At 41.9% G+C, this 17,470-nt stretch overlaps 1 protein-coding gene across 1 annotated transcript in view; it reads left to right on the top strand.

The window, feature by feature from the left end:
* The first annotated feature begins 754 nt into the window (after positions 1-754).
* LOC139368467 (adenosine deaminase-like) overlaps positions 755-17,470 on the top strand; it is a 33,234-nt gene continuing 16,518 nt past the window's right edge. Inside the window, exon 1 of the mRNA XM_071107388.1 lies at positions 755-959. Within this exon, the coding sequence (XP_070963489.1) occupies positions 915-959 (45 nt within the window). The 5' untranslated portion in view covers positions 755-914. The remainder of the gene's footprint in view (positions 960-17,470) is intronic.

Here is a 17,470-nt window from a genome sequence, read left to right as displayed (position 1 = left end):
CAAAATAAAACAAACAAACAAATTAATATAAACGAGCCATGCAGGCAGAACTAATTTAACCGTGTGTATACTGCAAGGGTGTATACTGTCTGTATGGCATTAATAGCCTACTGTACCTGATGGCAATGCTGTTAGAAAGATGTCCGTTTGTAATTTTGACTGTAGGATGCACCTATTTCCTGCCCAGTGACAGGAAGTGGCCCAGCACTTGATGGACATCTCAGTCAGTTTATCAAGCACAACTCACAGTTAAGACTGACAAACATGGAACCTGTCATAATATACTCATCATGCTGATCTTTAACACAAAGAAGAGCACATTCAATAGTGGCCCCAGGGCAGGCCCCACAAGCTCCTGTAAGAGGACCTGACACATGGGTCCCATGGATGTCCCCATTTCCCTTACACCAGTGTGGCACCACCAATACAAATGTAATGGTTTTGATGTAACATTTATCATCATCATTAGGCCTTTATGTGTTTCCTTACCAGAAGTACAGTCCTGGCTATAGTAGCTCTGGACAGGATATAGGCCTAATCAGGTCATTGTTAACCCTCTAAGCATAGGATTAACCTGTACTGCTAATCTTACACACCACAACTATTCTACTGGTTACATCGTGGAAATATTGTAACCATGAAATATCCATAGGTCTTAATAGATGTATAGAGGTGGAGAAACTCGATTTACGAGCGCGTTTATGCCAAATACCGACTGGAACGTGGAATAGCTGTTGAATTCACGTCTGTGCTCAGTGTTGTGGTGGGTTGGATCAAGGCGTGTCGCGCTAGCCATGTAGGCCTGCCTATATAATGGGAATGTTAGCCCTGCCGGGAGAAGCTTGAAGTCGCGCCACTCATTCTGTGCTATCAGCAGTTTCACATTCATCGGCAGTCACAGGAGAGCTTTCACAATGGCAGAACACTTTACAGAGCAAATAGTATTTAACAAACCAAAGGTAAGTTACAAATGAAGAACATAATGTATCAGGCAAAGCGAATTTTGCAGTAAATGATTCACTCGTATTACTCAACCACGTTCTTGTATTTAGGAAATATACCAGTTCACTCAGCTACTTTGTTTATATGGTAAGGTTTCACTTCGTTAATTCATCTGTTTAATTCTAAAACCCCGGATGCACATGGTTAGAAGAAACGAAAGGTAGTCTACAGGTTAGGAGAAATCCCGCAGCAGGTTATGAGAATTAGGTTAAGGTTAGCGAAAATGCTTTCCTAACACTGCTACGAAAATCACTTCGGACAAAGTGGTATGTTTTTAAGGAGTCCCAGTCTACTACTACAGCAGAACTGCCGTCCTTGCGCAACTAACCTATTAATTTGCACAAGCCTCGCCGAGCAACACGTTAAATGGAGAATGCATAGCCTAGATCGGTGTTACTCACTATTTTTTGTAAGGGGGCACTTTGGGTTGAGACAATCATTCAGAGGCCGGCACAGAACTTACATTTGTTGTACGTTCTCTTCCAATATTATCAATTGAGAGCAAATTCGGAGCAATAGAGCACATGCAATTGATTTGATTTACAGCACATCGCAAATATATAAACTCAGTAAAAAAAAACACGTCCCCACTGTCAACTGCGTTATTTTCAGCAGTCCTAACATGTGTAAATATTTGTATGAACAACAAGATTCAACAACTGAGACATAAACTGAACAAGTTAAACAGATGTGTGACTAACAGAAATGGAATGTGACCCTGAACAGGGGGGGGGGGGGGGTCCATATCAAAAGTAACAGTCAGTATCTGGTGTGTCCACCAGCTGCATTAAGAACTGCTATGCGTCTTCTCCTCATGGACTGTACCAGATTTGCCAGTTCTTGCTGTGAGATGTTACCCCACTTTTCACCAAGACACCTCCAAGTTCCCGGACATTTCTGGGGGGAATGGCCTTAGCCCTCAACCTCCGATCCAACAGGTCCCAGACATGCTCAATGGGATTGAGATCTGGGCTCTTTGCTGGCCATGGCAGAACACTGACATTCTCTTCTTACAGGAAATCATGCACAGAATGAGCAGTATGGCTAGTGGCATTGTCATGCTGGAGGGTCATGTCAGGATAAGCCTGCAGGAAGGGTACCACATGAGGGAGGAGGATGTCTTCCCTGTAATGCAGAGCGTTCAGATTGCCTGCAATGACAACAAGCTCAGTCTGATGATGCTGTGACACACCGCCCCAGACCAAATCAATCCCGCTCCAGAGTACAGGCCTCAGTGTAACGCTCATTCCTTCGACGATAAACGCAAATCTGGAACCGTGACTCATCAGTGAAGAGCACTTTTGCCAGTCCTGTCTGGTCCAGTGATGGTGGGTTTGTGCCCATAGGCGACGTTGTTGCCGGTGATGTCTGGTGAGGACCTGCCTTACAACAGGCCTACAAGCCCTCAGCCCAGCCTCACTCAGCCTATTGCGGACTGTCTGAGCACTGATGGAGGGATTGTGCGTTCCTGGTGTAACTCGGGCAGTTGTTGCCATCCTGTACCTGTCCTGCAGGTGTGATTTTTGGATGTACCGATCCTGTGCAGGTGTTGTTTACACATGGTCTGCCACTGCGAGGACGATCAGCTGTCCGTCCTGTCTACCTGTCTTAGGTGTCTCACAGTACATTGCAATGTATTGCCATGGCCACATCTGCAGTCCTCATGCCTCCTTGCAGCATAACTAAGGCACGTTCATGCAGATGAGCAGGGACACTGTGCATCTTTCTTTTGGTGTTTTTCAGTCAGTAGAAAGGCCTCTTTAGTGTCCTAAGTTTTATTAACTGTAACCTTAATTGCCTACCGTCTGTACGCTGTTATTGTCTTAACGACCGTTCCACAGGTGCATGTTCATTAATTGTTTATGGTTCATTGAACAAGCATGGGAAACAGTGTTTAAACACTTTACAATGAAGATCTGTGAAGTTACGGATCATCTTTGAAAGACAGGGTCCTGATAAAGGGACTTTACACACACACACACACACACACACACACACACACACACACACACATATATATATATATAATAGGCTACATCACATGTATAAGACCCATATTAAGGGTTACCTCAGTAGTTGGATGAGTGAAAATGTCCCTTCTGCTCCTTGACTGAATTAATTCTAAATGTATAGTCTGTTGCTGCTATTCTTGTGAGGCAATCCAGGTGTGCATTGGTGAGTCTGTTTCTCTGTTTTTGTTTCACAATGTACATTGTTGAACATTTTGCTTCACATAAATAAGTGCTGACAAAAAATGGTACCTTTTGCACACACTGCTTCAGAAGTGGATACTCTGTGTCTTACACAAGGCTCCAGAAATGGGTAACACCTGATCTTAGTTCACTTTGAAATGTGTCATTTGCCTGCAGCTCCACTATCTCACTCTCTATGCCAGCACGGTCAGGACAGAGGGCTGTGATGACTGGGGTCAGAGATGCCACTGGCGCATGGAAGGGGTTCTCAATGAAGTTGAAAAACTCCTTGTACTCCATCATATCCTTGAATCTTGACGCAAACTCCAACTTCAACTCTTCCGACACACGCACAAATGCATCATAGCTAAAATGTTGCGGTATGTCTGGGTTTTGTTGGATGTGGTGACTGCTCTGAGTTTTGGGAAATTAACAAACTGTCTGTCAGGTATGAACAGTGTGGTGATTTTTATTTTGAAATGCTGTGACCACACGCAGCATTTTGTCCAGAGTTTTATCTTTCCCTTGGAGCTGGAGATTCACCATGTTCAGGTGGCAGGTGATGTCAGTTAAAAAAGCCAGCTTTAATATCAACTGTGGATCATCCACTTTAGTTCCTCTCCTCTTTCTGGCAACAAATTCACAGATTTGAGGGAGGAGAGAGAAATCTATCCAAAATTCTGCCAGGAGACAGCCATTTCACCTCATTGTGAAATATCAAGTCGCCGTATTCTGTCTGGTATTCCTCCAGCAACTCACAGAATTTCCGGTAAACATGTTTTGTCAAAGTGGGCATGATGTGACTGGAAATGTCACTCTCTAAATGTGCTTGTTTAAAACAATTGACTGCCTTCTGGCAAATAAGACAGTGAGCTAGTCCCATCATGCAGTACAAAACAATACTTGTCTGTCCATTTCTCTTGGAACTTTCTGTGTTCTTCTTGAATCGACCGCATACTTCTCTTAGCTACGTTAGCTGCATTAGCTAGCTTCATTTCCCCACCACCATCTTCCTGGTTTTCCTGGTTCTCCGGCGGTTGTTCGTTCATAGCTTCCCCCTCATTTTCATTGTCAATAGATTTACGTTTCTTTTTTACAATAAATCGATCCACGTCGACCAGACTGCAAAATTAGCTAGTAGCAAACTGATATGTGTCAGTCGCTGTAGCTGAGCAGTTGTGTTCTATTTCGGCCTTTATGTTCAACAGCTGTTCTATACTGCTATCTATCGGCCGTCTAAGGAACAATAGATTCTACAAAAGTGATTCAGGCCTGCATTAAACACATTTTAATTGAAATTGCATCATTGTTATATATTATGAATGGAAAATAGGTAAATCGGAGCGAGCCACAAATGAATTGCTCGGCCTGCGGGCCATGCAATGACTACCACTGGCCTAGATGGTCTACATTTTCTATTGATATATTTTGTGAGTCACTTACTGAGGTTTTACATGGTTCCAATCGTTTTTCCACTATTCATTTCTCCCATCAGGGATTTTAGAAACACTTACAATAAGGGCTGTTTTGTGTATGCTCGAATAAATAACACACGAGCACAATGATTAACACACGGGACGAGACCCGTAATCATCTGCGCAATCCTCAATGGCACAAAAACAGGTACTCGCACTCACCAACGAACATTGTAACAATAATCGACCACCCAATGGAAACCAAATGGCACACTTATACAAGTACTAATCAGTGTGAATAGGGGACAGGTGTGCGTAATGAAAGTTCCGGAGGGATCCGTGACAGTTTGATTCCCACAGGGGACCAGGATGAAAAATTATGCACTCACTACTGTAAGTTGCTCTGGATAAGAGTGTCTACTAAAATGGAAAAACAATGAATAGACAGACCATTTCAGTTTTCACATAGAAATACGTTGCATTTTCAAAGTATTTAAAGAAACTGTAAAACATATATCAAGCAAGTATTTTTATATTCCACAAATATTATCAGATTACCAATGTAAATAGACCAGTACACTTGTTTGTCATACCCATGGTATATGGTCTGATATCAGGTCTTTCAGCCAACGAGCATTCAGGGTTCGAACCACCCAGTTTATAATGAGTATTAGGTAAAATGCCACTGTGGTGATGGATGTTTGAATTGGTATGTGCTTTACTGGTGGAATCAGACTGATTAATGTGTTAGGCAGTAGGATATGTACTGTTTATGTAGAGTATAACATAAACAAAATATAACACCAGTAAAAAATCAATAAAAAAGGCTTTCCTTTCCCCTCTACCTAACTTCCCCTCACAGGCCCTTCAGTTTCCCTTAAATCCCGTTAGGTTGGCTGCTCAGCCTACCTTAGTTATCCTAGCCCTGCTATTCCCAACCAATTAGAGCGCTTGGAAATGCTCATCTAGACACTTGCACCCGCCCATGCAGGTCAGTGTTATCGTCTACCGAAGGGAGAAGACTCATGTTTCAGAGAACTTTTTATTGTCGACAGTGACACGAATGTCTCTGAATTATGTGCTTGCATTGAAATTGAAGTTGCAGGGGGGTTTTAATGGGGGTGTTGCATGCTTTCTAATAATAATAATTACCACTAATTACTTAATGTTACTTTCAACCATATGTTCTACTGGATGGCTGTAACATTTATTTGAATGTTAGAGTTGCCAATACTGGTTTGTGTATTGTTTATTGTATATAGTATTATTTTGTATTGCCATAAGTGTCTTTATTGCATTGATTGCACAAGTACTTTTGTAGAAGTGGTTTAATTGTTGTATTAGTAAAAACATTAGGGGTAAAACGTTTCTCAAAATTCAAGGTTCGGTACGATACGGTACAGTGGTGTCAAGGTTCGGTACGATACGGTAATGTGGTGTCAAGGTTCGGTACGGTTTCGATACATCGCCAAAATAAATGCCTGAGAAATATGTCATTTGTATTTAGATTTTCCATTGATTATAATAGTAAACATGGGTAGCTTGAATTCCCAGGAGCATGTGGAAACAAAGGGACAACAAAAACTAGCAGTGCCTGCCTTATATGAAATTAAATAGTCATTTAAAACAGAACTTCAACAAGAGTGCATAGTCCAGCAGCATATATCAAAATGAAGTCCCATAGCAGTGTCTTAAACAAAATAGGACCACTTGAGACTGGTTACTTGGAAAAAATAACAACATTTCTATCAGATTTTCAAGATTTTCTTTAAGAAGATTAGTCTATCCACATTATCTGCAGTGAGCACAGATCAGCTTGCTGTGACAATGTCAGAGGGGCTGTGGAGAATACCCTCTCGCTAGGGACAGAGGTCCCAGGCACAGCCAGGTAGTGCCTTGCTAACATGGCAACATGTTAACCCTTTGGTCTTCCACCATGTAAGTGGATCAGCATCCAGGGGAATACAGTACACTTCCCTGTATGAGGTCACCTCCTCCTCTATGACCTTGACCTTTGACTTGGTTCCCTGCTCCTGGGTTGTGAACAACTCCCCAAAAAGCTCCGCCATGGTAGACTTATTTTCTGGAGGAGAACATCTGCCGTCTCTGGAGAGGGGTTGGCTCGTGTGGTATCTGTATCTTGACCCTGCAGAATTAAATTAGATGAAAATTACTATCTTTGAAGTGGCTTTAAAAATATGATTTTGTTGTTAGAAATATATATCAGACACTATTATGACAATTACAATTATTACTTTGTAATTAATTGTTACTTTGTAATTAATTGTTAAATCACTAATTAATCAAATAATAAATGTCACGTGAACAAAATAAATACAATACCTGTTGTATATTGGTCACAATCTCTGTTGTGAGTTCATTGTCGACTCTCAGACGAGCAGCAGCATCCAGGTGCAGCAGGGACTTGAACCGGGGGTCCAAAGCGGTGCTCTTGTGTAAGAAGTCTTGGACACCAGGGTCAGCATATCTAGGCTCCAGGTTAACTCTGATCGCAGTCTTGACATCCCTTACTGCAGGTTCATCTTCATCGGATGCCACCATTGAGTTCAGGATCATTGTTTTTCATAGGCAGGACCATGGAAACCGATGAAATGCTCTTGGTGCATATCAGTGTTGTGACTGTTTTGAGACGTTTGCACACTTTGATAACTTCCTCTGCTAGTCTTATGTCATTTTCAGACAAAGTCACAATATCTTTGACATTCTTCCTCACAGCTTGATCAGTCAGTGTAAGAACACACTGCAACTTTCTGCTCAAGGTATCTCTCAACCATGTCATGGCTTGAAATCCATCTAGTAGGGACATCTTGAATTAGTTTGTAGTTTGGCAGCTCCAGCATCTCCTGTTGTGTCTTGAAAACATGTGCAGCAGTTGTGCTGTTATGAAAGAAGGATACCACCCTCCTGATCTTCGCTAGAAGGCAAGATAATGGATTCAATGACATTGCTTTTTGAGATGCTAGATTAATACACTTTAAACATGTTTCTGAACCCTGCATTCTCTACCACAGAGAAGGGTCTCATATCTGCCGCTATGCATTTTGCTATCGCTGTGTTTCGCCAAACCCCACAGATTGGCACTTTTGGGTGATGCCGGCGCAAATGAGTAGTCATGTTACTCGTATTGTCACTTAAATAGGCTATCGGCAATGAACAGAGCCTACATGTTGTAGAGGTTTAATCCACCACTCGTTGGCCATCCTTGTTACAGTTTACAGGGAAACCGAAATGTTCCCAGATGGCAGACCTGAATGATACTGGGCTGTCTTCTAGTTCTGGCTCGTCAATGCTTGCCATGTTGCTCCTTTGCATGTAGCTTACTGCTAATTCCTTCGTAAGCTAATTGCTGCTACAACGGTCTCTCAGCTCTGTTCCCGCTGGAGTGAAATAACTAATGAGCAGAGCTGCATACAAGTCAAAACTTTTTATTTTTTTAAGACAACTTTATTACTATGTGGATATTTTTCCCACGTTAATTTATACGCCATTGGTTTATGCAATAATATATATTTTTTTACAATTGAATATGTATATATTTTCCTAGCTATATGATTAATGTATTGTTCGGTTCGCAGTGTTTACCGTGCACCCTGGACCCTGTTCCGAACGGTTCGATAAGAATACACGAACCGTTTCACCCCTAATAAACAGTCTTTGGCATGCACAAGCTATCTCAGCTTTTTCCATAGTTGCTTTTTATTATCCAGGCTGTAACACATCTGGCCATGATTGGGAGTCGTCCCATAAAGCGGCGCACAATTGGCCCAGCATCGTCCGGGTTTGGCCGCCGTAGGCTGTCATTGTAAATAACAATTTGTTCTTATCTGACTTGCCTAGTTAATTTTAAAAAATGAGGAGGTTTATTGCCTTGGATGAGCTTCTAAATTCATCACAGACTGTTCTTGGCGCTTGCTCATGCTCTGAGTAATTTATGACCCTGTGGCACCTTGCCAGATCTGATAAAATTGCAGATTCTCGCACCAGGCTGGAGAGAGGTTGTCAATCCAAGTAATTTGTTTTTCTCTCTCTCCAAGAGTGAATGTTTATGTTGATGCTGTCTTTATAGCCCTTTATAGACATGTTGTAAGCTTAATGCTGTTTGTCAATTATTCATCTACATGTACAGTACCAGTCAAAAGTTTGGATGCACCTACTCATTCAAGGGTTCTTCTTAATTTTTACTATTTTCTACATTGTATTTTATATTTGAGATTCTTCAAAGTAGACACCCTTTGCCTTGATGACAGCTTTGCACACTCTTGGCATTCTCTCAACCAGCTTCATGAGGTAGTCACCTGGAATCCATTGGAAATGAATAGGTGTGCCTTGTTAAAAGTTAATTTGCAGAATTTATTTCCTTAATGTGTTTGAGCCAATCAGTTGTGATGTGTCATGGTAGGGGTGGTATACAGAAGATAGCCCTGTTTGGTAAAATACAAAGACCATATTATGTCAAGAACACCTCAAATAAGCAAAGAGAAACGACAGTCCATCGTTACTTTAAGACATGAAGGTCAGTCAATCTGGAACATTTCAAGAACTTTGAAAGTTGAAACTGGCTCTCATGAGGACCACCACAGGAAAGAAAGACCCAGATTTACCTCTGCAGAGGATAAATTCATTAGAGTTACCAGCCTCAGAAATTGCAGCCCAATAAATGCTTCACAGAGTTCAAGTAACAGATACATCTCAACATCAATTGTTCAGAGGAGACTGCGTGAGTCAGGCCTTCATGGTCAAATTGCTGCAAAAAAACACTACTAAAGGACAAGAAGAAGAAGAAGAGACTTGCTTGGCTAAGAAATACGAGCAATGGACATTAGACCGTTCGAAATCTGTCCTTTGGTCTGATGAGTCCAAATTTGAGATTTTTGGTTCCAACCGCTGTGTCTTCGTGAGACGCATAGTAGGTTTACAGATGATCTCCGCATGTGTGGTTCCCACCGTGAAGCATGGAGGTGTTATGGTGTGTGGGTGCTTTGATGGTGACACTGTCAGTGATTTATTTCGAATTCATGGCACATTCTGCAGCGATATGCCATCCCACCTGGTTTGCGCTTAGTGGGACTATCATTTGTTTTTCAACAGGACAATGACCCAACACACCTCCAGGCTGTGTAAGTGCTAATTGACCAAGAATGAGAGCGATAGAGTGCCTCATCAGATCTGGCCTCCACAATCACCGAACCTTAACCCAATTGAGATGGTTTGGGATGAGTTGGACCGCAGAGTGAAGGAAAAGCGGCCAACAAGTGCTCAGCATATGTGGGAACTCCTTCAAGACGGTTGGAAAAGCATTCCAGGTGAAGTTGGTTGAGAGAATGCCAAGAGTATGCAAAGTTGTCAAAGGATGGCTACTTCGAAAAAATCTCAAATATAAAATACTTTTGCTTACCACTGTACATTATTCCAGATGTGTTATTTCGTAGTTCGTCTTCAGTATTATTCTACAATGTAGAAAATAGTACAAATAAAGAAAAGCCCATGAATGAGTAGGTGTGTCCAAACATTTGACTGGTACTGTATGTATATTGCATAGTTATAACCCTTAACTAATACTGTTTACATGTGTGCAGATATTTGTCTTCTAGAACCACAACAATAATATTCCAAGTCATTCGATTTACCACAATCATACATATACCAAAGTATGTGGACAACCCTTCAAATTGATGGATTCGGCTATGTCAGCCACACCCGTTGCTGATAGGTGTATCAAAATCCAGCACACAGCCATATAATCGCCATAGACAAACATTGGCAGTAGAATGACCTTACTGAAGAGCTCAGTGACTCAACCTGGGACCGTCATAGGATGCTACCTACGAGCAACAACGGTTTAGCCGCGAAGTGGTAGGCCACACAAGCTCACAGAATGGGACCACCGAGTGCTGAAGCGTGTAAAAAATAGTCTGTCCTCAGGTTGCAACGCTCATTACCAAGTTCCAAACTGCCTCTGGAAGCAACATCCGCAGTACAACCATTTCTAGGGAGCTTCATGAAATGGGTTTCCATGGCCTAGCAGCCACACAAGCCTAAGATCACCATGCTCAATGCCAAGCGTCAGCTGGAGTCGTGTAAAGCTCACCGCCATTGGACTATGGAGCAGTGGAAACACGTTCTCTGGAGTGATGAATCACGCTTCACCATCTGGCAGTTTGACGGACGAATCTTGGTCTGGCGGATGCCAGGAGAATGCTACCTGCCCTCATGCATACTGCCAACTGTAAAGTTAGGTGGAGAAGTAATCATGGTCTGGGACTGTCTTTCATGGTTTGGGCTAGGCCCCATAATTCCAGTGGAGGAAAATTTTAACGCTACAGCATACAATGACATTCTAGACGATTCTGTGCTTCCAACTTTGTGGCAACAGTTTAGGGAATGCCCTTTCCTGTTTCAGCATGACAATTCCCACAAACACAAAACGAGGTCCATGCAGAAATGGTTTGTCGAAGATCTTTGTGGAAGAACTACACTGGCCTGCACAGAGCCCTGACCTCACTAATGTACTTGTGGTGTTATAGCAGCAAAGGGGGCAGCATATTAATGCCCATGACTTTGGAATGAGCTGATCAATGAGCAGGTGTCCACATACCTTTGGTGATTGTAGTGTATAAACATATTCAAATGGTCCCCAACACACATAGCTGTTTCCAAGTTCAGTATGGGCCTCAAAATCATGTTCTGACCAGACCGTACTATAGTGGGCAGAACCAAACCAATATGGGGGCATTCATAGCCGACTGCTCAGAAGGTGAGGGCATACCAGCCAACCGTTTCAACATGGTCCTTCTAGACGGATTTAGCTACCAACAGTTTTTTACATGGTCCTTCATTCCGCCAGATTTAGCCACCCAATAGTTTTTTTACACCGGTATACCATTATTAGATATAGGCACATTGACACATTCACTCTTTCTCTTATCGACCACAGGTCAACTATCCATGTGACATAAGCATATACTGTGCATTACAGAACATGTTGCGTCGTTTGATAAGTCTTGATTATGTATTCTGTTACTGCCATGCCTGCCTGTTACACACGCTAACAAAATAAAGTTGAAATAGACATTTTCTTTCAGTTCCTGTATCTATGTAAGCGGCAAGAGCACAGATTATAAATAACTATCTTTTCCACTGCATGTACAATTGCCGCCAAATAAATTGTCACCCTTGCACTTTTCCTAAAACATTCCTGAACATTGCACTCCAAAACATCTTGATAATCTGCCGAGTTCATGATATCCTGCACACGTTCAAGGCCTCCAGTGACAGAGGCAGCCATGTGACCCAACAGCCACAGAGTTTCTAAAAGCCAGGTGCAAGATTTCCAGAAATGCTTGCGAAGCAGACTAAGCAGATGTGGCCGGGGTTTGGGGTTTGAGAAGTGAAACATTCTTCCTTAAGTTGTTCATGTTCTCTAAATCTAAAGGCAGAACCTAGATTGGAGCCAATGTCTTAAGTAGTTGAACATGTTATTACTTCAACCTTGTGGAAGTGTTTTAGGCAAAACAACTTTTATATTGAAGGAGTGCCTTTTGATTTGACGGCCTGCAAACTGTGCAGTTTGGCGCGAGACGACCATTTGACCGATGACATGTTCCTGTGCGTGAGCTTAGCTAGCTAACGTCGCCAGGATATCACCTAGCGTGATCGGGGATAACTAGAGGCAGAAACTGCTTCTCCAATCTTCATAATGTACTCCCTTTTGAAACAGCATTATCAAACCTCCCCATGTTTGATTGTAGGGAGAATGTGTGAATGGCTCATTTGGTCATTGGAAAAACATAGGAAGACCCCACTGCTGAAGAAGACAAAAGATAGCCTGATTTGTACTTCTCAAAAACCCAATCAAACAAGACTAAATCCTGGGGGAAATGTTCTGTGGACAAATGAAACAAAATGTGAGCTTTTTGGCAATACAGATCAGTGCTGTGTTTACTGACAACCAAATGTAGCATTCAATGAAAATAATACCCTCCCTACAATCAAATGGGGGAGGTTTGCTAATGCTGTGCTGGTTGATTTTTCTGCCTCTGGTACTGGGAACCTTAAATGTGCAAGGCATCATGAAATCAGCAGATTATCAGGTGTTTTGGAGACCAATGTTCAACCCAGTGTCCAAAAACTGGGTCTCCGTTGAAGGTTGTGGGTCTTCCAGCAGGACAACGACCCCAAACACACATTAAAAAAAACACCCATGAATGATTCAAGAATAGGTTCTGGAGTGGCCAGATCTGAATCACATCCATAACCTATGGCGAGTTCTGAAAACAGCAGTTGGTGGAGGTCACCCTTCAAACATTGAAGAATTAGAGACGTTTGCTCATGGTTAGTAAAGTAGGAAAGCACAGACGAATAGCCCATGAGGAAATAAGTTGTTACTACAATGCCAGAAGATGACCTCACCTCTAAATGACTTAGATCAGGTTTAAGACAGCTGTTTGTCTATGTAGCCTACAGTGGATTGATGCTCTGACATCATTGCCCATGTTGTTGTTGAGGTAGAGAAGCTCTCTGCTTGAAAGTCTCTGTGAGATTGTTTGTCTCCCAGCCTTGATAGACCTGTAATGGGCCTAAACAACAGAGACCGGAGAATATCTGTACTCCTTAAAACTCACTAATGTTATTGAAACACTGTCTTCTTCAAAACCGCAATGTATAACTCATTGTTCAAATTATACACATGACACATTATCTAAGCACACATTCCCTCATCCTTTTGTCTGTTTCTTTCTCGCATAGGCATGTACACATACGCAGGCACATGCTCGCACGCATGGATTTCATGAAGGCCTTTTGGTGTACTCTGACGTAGTTTTACTAGGGTGTGTAGTACACTGAAGTCTACCGAGTCATAGCGTGTTCAGACAGGCTCCACATTCTTTCTAAGCATGTAAATCAGGGGTGTCAAACTCATTCCACGGATGGCCTAGTGTCTGTGGGTTTTTGTTTTTTTTCCTTTTTAATTAAGACCTAGACAACCAGGTGAGGGAAGTTCTTAATAATTAGTGACCTTAATTCATCAATCAAGTACAAGGGAGGAGCGAAGATCCGCAGACACTCGGCCCTCCGTGGAAAGAGTTTGTCACATGATTGAAATGTTTCTCAGGAACTGATTTATTTCCCTATATTCCATAAGGTGACATCTAGAGAAAAATGGCTGTTGTGTTCAACTAGTTAGGATTTAGCCTTCATACAGTAGGCCAATGCTGTGCCAAAGATAACCCTGTTGGAGACATATTTGTATTTACAGTGCAGTCTAAAAATATTCAAACTCCTTGACAGTTTCCACATTTTGTTACGTTACAGCCTTATTCTGAAATGGTTTAAATATTGTTTCCCCCTCATCAATCTACAAACAATAACCCATAATGACAAAGCAAAAACAGTTTATTTGAATTTTTTTTTGTAAATGCATAAAAAACAGAAATATCACATTTACATAAGTACTCAGACCCTTTACTCAGTACTTTGTTGAAGCACCTTTGGCAGCGACTACAGCGTAGAGTCTTCTTGGGTATGACACTACAGGCTTGCCACACCTGTATTTGGGGTATTTCTCCCATTCTTCTCTGCAGATCCTCTCAAGCTCTGTCAGGTTGGCTGGGGAGCGTCACTTGTCAGCTATTTTATTAATCATTACCTCTTATCATTTCATCATTCTGAACAGTCGTAACCTGCTTGCATTTGCAAAACCCCCAGCCTTACTAATGATTCAGTACTACACAAATTGGTGTAATTATTTATTTACTAGCTAACTAAATAATAGCACAGGATAACATACACACTTACTTAATACATTATAAAGTGTCCCTAGCGGACTGACACAACAACATATGGCGGCTTGTTACACAACGACATGGAGAGGGAGGAAAAAGAGACACATCGTTGAAACTATTCGCACAGTAATCATATACTTTGCACACAAATTGCCGCCCGTTTGGAGTAAGATAAATGTATTTATGTGTGAATGCCTTCGTTCGTTTTTTTTATCTCTGTCCGAACCAGCCCTCCTTAGGAAGGGTGTTGGGTTGGCCTTTCAGCGGCACGCTTGTAAGGCTCTGATTGTCCGAAAGGGGACCCCCTTTCCCGTCTTCTAATGTTGTTCACTCTGGAAGATGCTCCTTGGAAGATAGGCTAGCCAGCCGTGTCGATGGTGATGAAAGTAGATTTGTACAGTGATTTGAGAAGAGTAGTACGGTGGAATGGTTTGAAGAGTAGTAGGATGGTCCCACTTCAATTCGCTTTTCTAGATATTTGTTTTAGGACAGATAATCAGCTGTACCAGTGATTGTCTGAGAGGGTTTTCTTCTCCAAATCATGTTGGTATTCAGGGTTCAAACCACTCTGGCGTGAGCTGCAGCTCGACGCTTTTCTGGTCTGGGAGTTGAGTTTATTTTCTTCACCTCGTGTTGAGGTTCAAAGTTCCAATCATTTCAAATGTGTAGCTACCACTTCATGTTTTTCTGGTCTAATGTTAACTTCTTTACCAATCCTTCTATGCACTCTGGTAGAAGGGGGCGGTTCCATCAGGCTGACACACTCTCTGACCTCACTCGGGGCGTGGCTACTTACCTTGTGTAAAGTTTATAGGAGACACATTCTCATGGCTCCTAAAATTACATTCAAAACGTATGACAAATGATGAAAGTATTTTTGTTATTTCATATACAACGTTAAGGATGGAGACTTCATAGATGTAGTGTATATACTTTTCAAGTTACCTTATTTCCTTTATAACCTTTTTAATGACATCACAAAATATCAACCCATATGACATGATTATTCTTTAGTTCACCACTGACCATTCCCCACATTCGTCTGTTAGAAATATTGTTCTAGTATTCGCTTTAGGACGTGTTAGGGTTTCGGCGGGAAGACTGTTTGTATAGATAAAGCACATCCCTCTCTTAACCAAAACACTTTCGTGATTTTTCATATTTCATATTGCCCTGTTCACCGACGAACACAAGAATTTCACGTATATACATTAATGATTTCTTACTCAAAGCGGGCGACGGTTTGTGTGCAACGTATATGGTTACTTTAGGTGAGAGGAGTTTCTGAATGTACCAATGTTAAGTGTCTCTGTCCCTCTTCCTCTCCATCTTAACAAGCATCAATGTTGTTGTCATTCCGCTATGGACCTGTTATCAGCGTATTACGTCTCCAGTCAATAACCAGTGCGGAGTGTGTATGTTTATCCTGTGTTCCCATTTAATTAGCTAGTAAATAAATAATTAAACCAATTTGTGTCATACTGAATCATAAGTAAGCCTCAGGTTTTTGCAGATGCAAGGAGGCTACAACTGTTCAGAATGATGATATGATACAAGGTTATGATTAACAAGTTGACTGTTTATAGATGTGATGGGTAAAGACCTTTTTAGAGTTTAATTCGGGAGATGGTAACTCTTTAAAGAACCACTCTCGTGGTGCCCCAGATCCTAATGAGTTAATTGTTACATGATTAATAAAAAATTGGGTAACAATTAAACATAGTTAGTTAATTAGATAAATAACAGTCTTCAGATTGATGTTAAAGTCAAGTCACGACACAGTGATTTTCCCACTGTTAATTACATAACATTAAATTATACTAAAGTAGACTACCTTCACATTACCTATAGAAAACATATTAGTATTTCAAAGCGTTGGTTTCCTGTCATACCATTGTTAGTGGCCGGGATCATGTCAGACCATAATTATCACACTCATACTAAACTCAATATGTAATAACCGTAACGGTATTCCCTTCAAGAGCCAACCTGTCAGACACGTAGGTTCTTAATTTAAAAAATAAATAATTTATTGTTGAATTTTACCCGTTTTTCATGGTATCCAATTGTTTAGTAGCTACTATCTTGTCTCATCGCTACAACTCCCGTACGGGCTCGGGAGAGACGAAGGTTGAAAGTCATGCGTCCTCCGATACACAACCCAACCAAGCCATACTGCTTCTTAACACAGCGCACATCCAACCCAGAAGCCAGCCGCACCAATGTGTCGGAGGAAACACTGTGCACCTGGCAACCTTGGTTAGCGCGCACTGCGCCCGGCCCGCCAAAGGAGTCGCTGGTGCGTGATGAGACAAGGATATCCCTACCGGCCAAGCCCTCCCTAACCCGGACGACACTAGGCCAATTGTGCGTCGCCCCACGGACCTCCCGGTCGCGGCCGGTTACGACAGAGCCTGGGCGCAAACCCAGAGTCTGGTGGCACAGCTGGCGCTGCAGTACAGCGCCCTTAACCACTGCACCACCCGGGAGGTCGTAGGATCTTAATTTGACCAGTATTGTCATAACAAAATAGTACTGCAGCAACAGGATTTTAACGTTTAGTCCATACGTACTTTCCGCCAACGCAATGTTGCTTGATCAGTGGTTAGGCTATTAGCTAGCCAAAATTTAAGCTACATGAACAGTGCAATACTGTAAAAATAACCAATTGTTAGTGCAGGTTTTCAGTAAATCCTATGGTGAAGAGAAAATTCCCAGCAATAACAGAGTGATCAAATTAAGATCCTACACCTGTAAATTGTAAGATGATAAAGATGGCTTAGAACTTTTCAAGGTTCTTTCCTGTTGCTCGTCTTGGAAGATTTGTTATTTCTTAGGAATACATGACCTATATTCTCAATCTCATCCAGTATGTGCCTCAGACGGTCAGAAGATAACAAAAACGATACATTATATACCTTCCCTTTACAATCGAATCCTCTGGTCATGTTTTATTAGTTGTAACTGAGGCTTGGGGGTGACCACAATCTGCCCTGTAGTCAGCTGGTGTAGAGTAGCTGGGCAAGATTTAGCACTTTCCTCTGTCAGCTCTGATGGA

This window comes from Oncorhynchus clarkii, chromosome 16, assembly GCF_045791955.1.
Source record: "Oncorhynchus clarkii lewisi isolate Uvic-CL-2024 chromosome 16, UVic_Ocla_1.0, whole genome shotgun sequence".
In the NCBI taxonomy this organism is placed as follows: domain Eukaryota; kingdom Metazoa; phylum Chordata; class Actinopteri; order Salmoniformes; family Salmonidae; genus Oncorhynchus; species Oncorhynchus clarkii.
Note: the sequence above shows the minus strand (reverse complement) of the source record. Positions and strands in the feature narration are given on the sequence as shown.